The 374-nt window shown below is 37.4% G+C and overlaps 1 protein-coding gene across 1 annotated transcript; it reads left to right on the forward strand.

Annotated features, from left to right (window-relative positions):
- Positions 1 to 19: 19 nt before the first annotated feature.
- Positions 20 to 301, forward strand: LOC104776201 (peptidyl-prolyl cis-trans isomerase FKBP18, chloroplastic; the record flags this gene model as incomplete). Its single annotated transcript, XM_019243143.1, is given in 1 exon segment — positions 20 to 301. A coding segment is annotated over 1 exon segment (63 nt), but the record flags the coding sequence as incomplete, so codon positions are not given.
- Positions 302 to 374: the final 73 nt, after the last annotated feature.

The following is a 374-nucleotide window of genomic DNA, read 5'->3' on the forward strand; positions in this document are numbered from 1 at the left end:
ACATGTATGTTGTTTGCAGCCTGGAGCTACATTTGAGTTAAACATAGAGCTGCTTCAAGTGACGCCTCCACAAGAGAAGTGAACGCAGATTAGACAAGTTTGAAGCTTCAAGCATTGAATAGTCCCACCAACATTTGTCTAAAGATAACAATGGAGAGAAAAAAAGAGAAAGATGTAAAGTTTTTGGAGTATTTTGGTGTCTGGTTATACCACCAAACTCTCTGGTACAGTAAATAACCGGTATATTTGTTGGTCTACAATTTGATACACGTAATTGTTAAAACCTGCTTGTTGTGAGACTTCGAATGTGGGTTGGTGTGGACATAGAAACCAAACCAAACCAAAAATTTCAAATGGTTTGAAATCACAGAACT

Source organism: Camelina sativa, unplaced genomic scaffold (genome assembly GCF_000633955.1).
Source record: "Camelina sativa cultivar DH55 unplaced genomic scaffold, Cs unpScaffold11193, whole genome shotgun sequence".
NCBI lineage: Eukaryota > Viridiplantae > Streptophyta > Magnoliopsida > Brassicales > Brassicaceae > Camelina > Camelina sativa.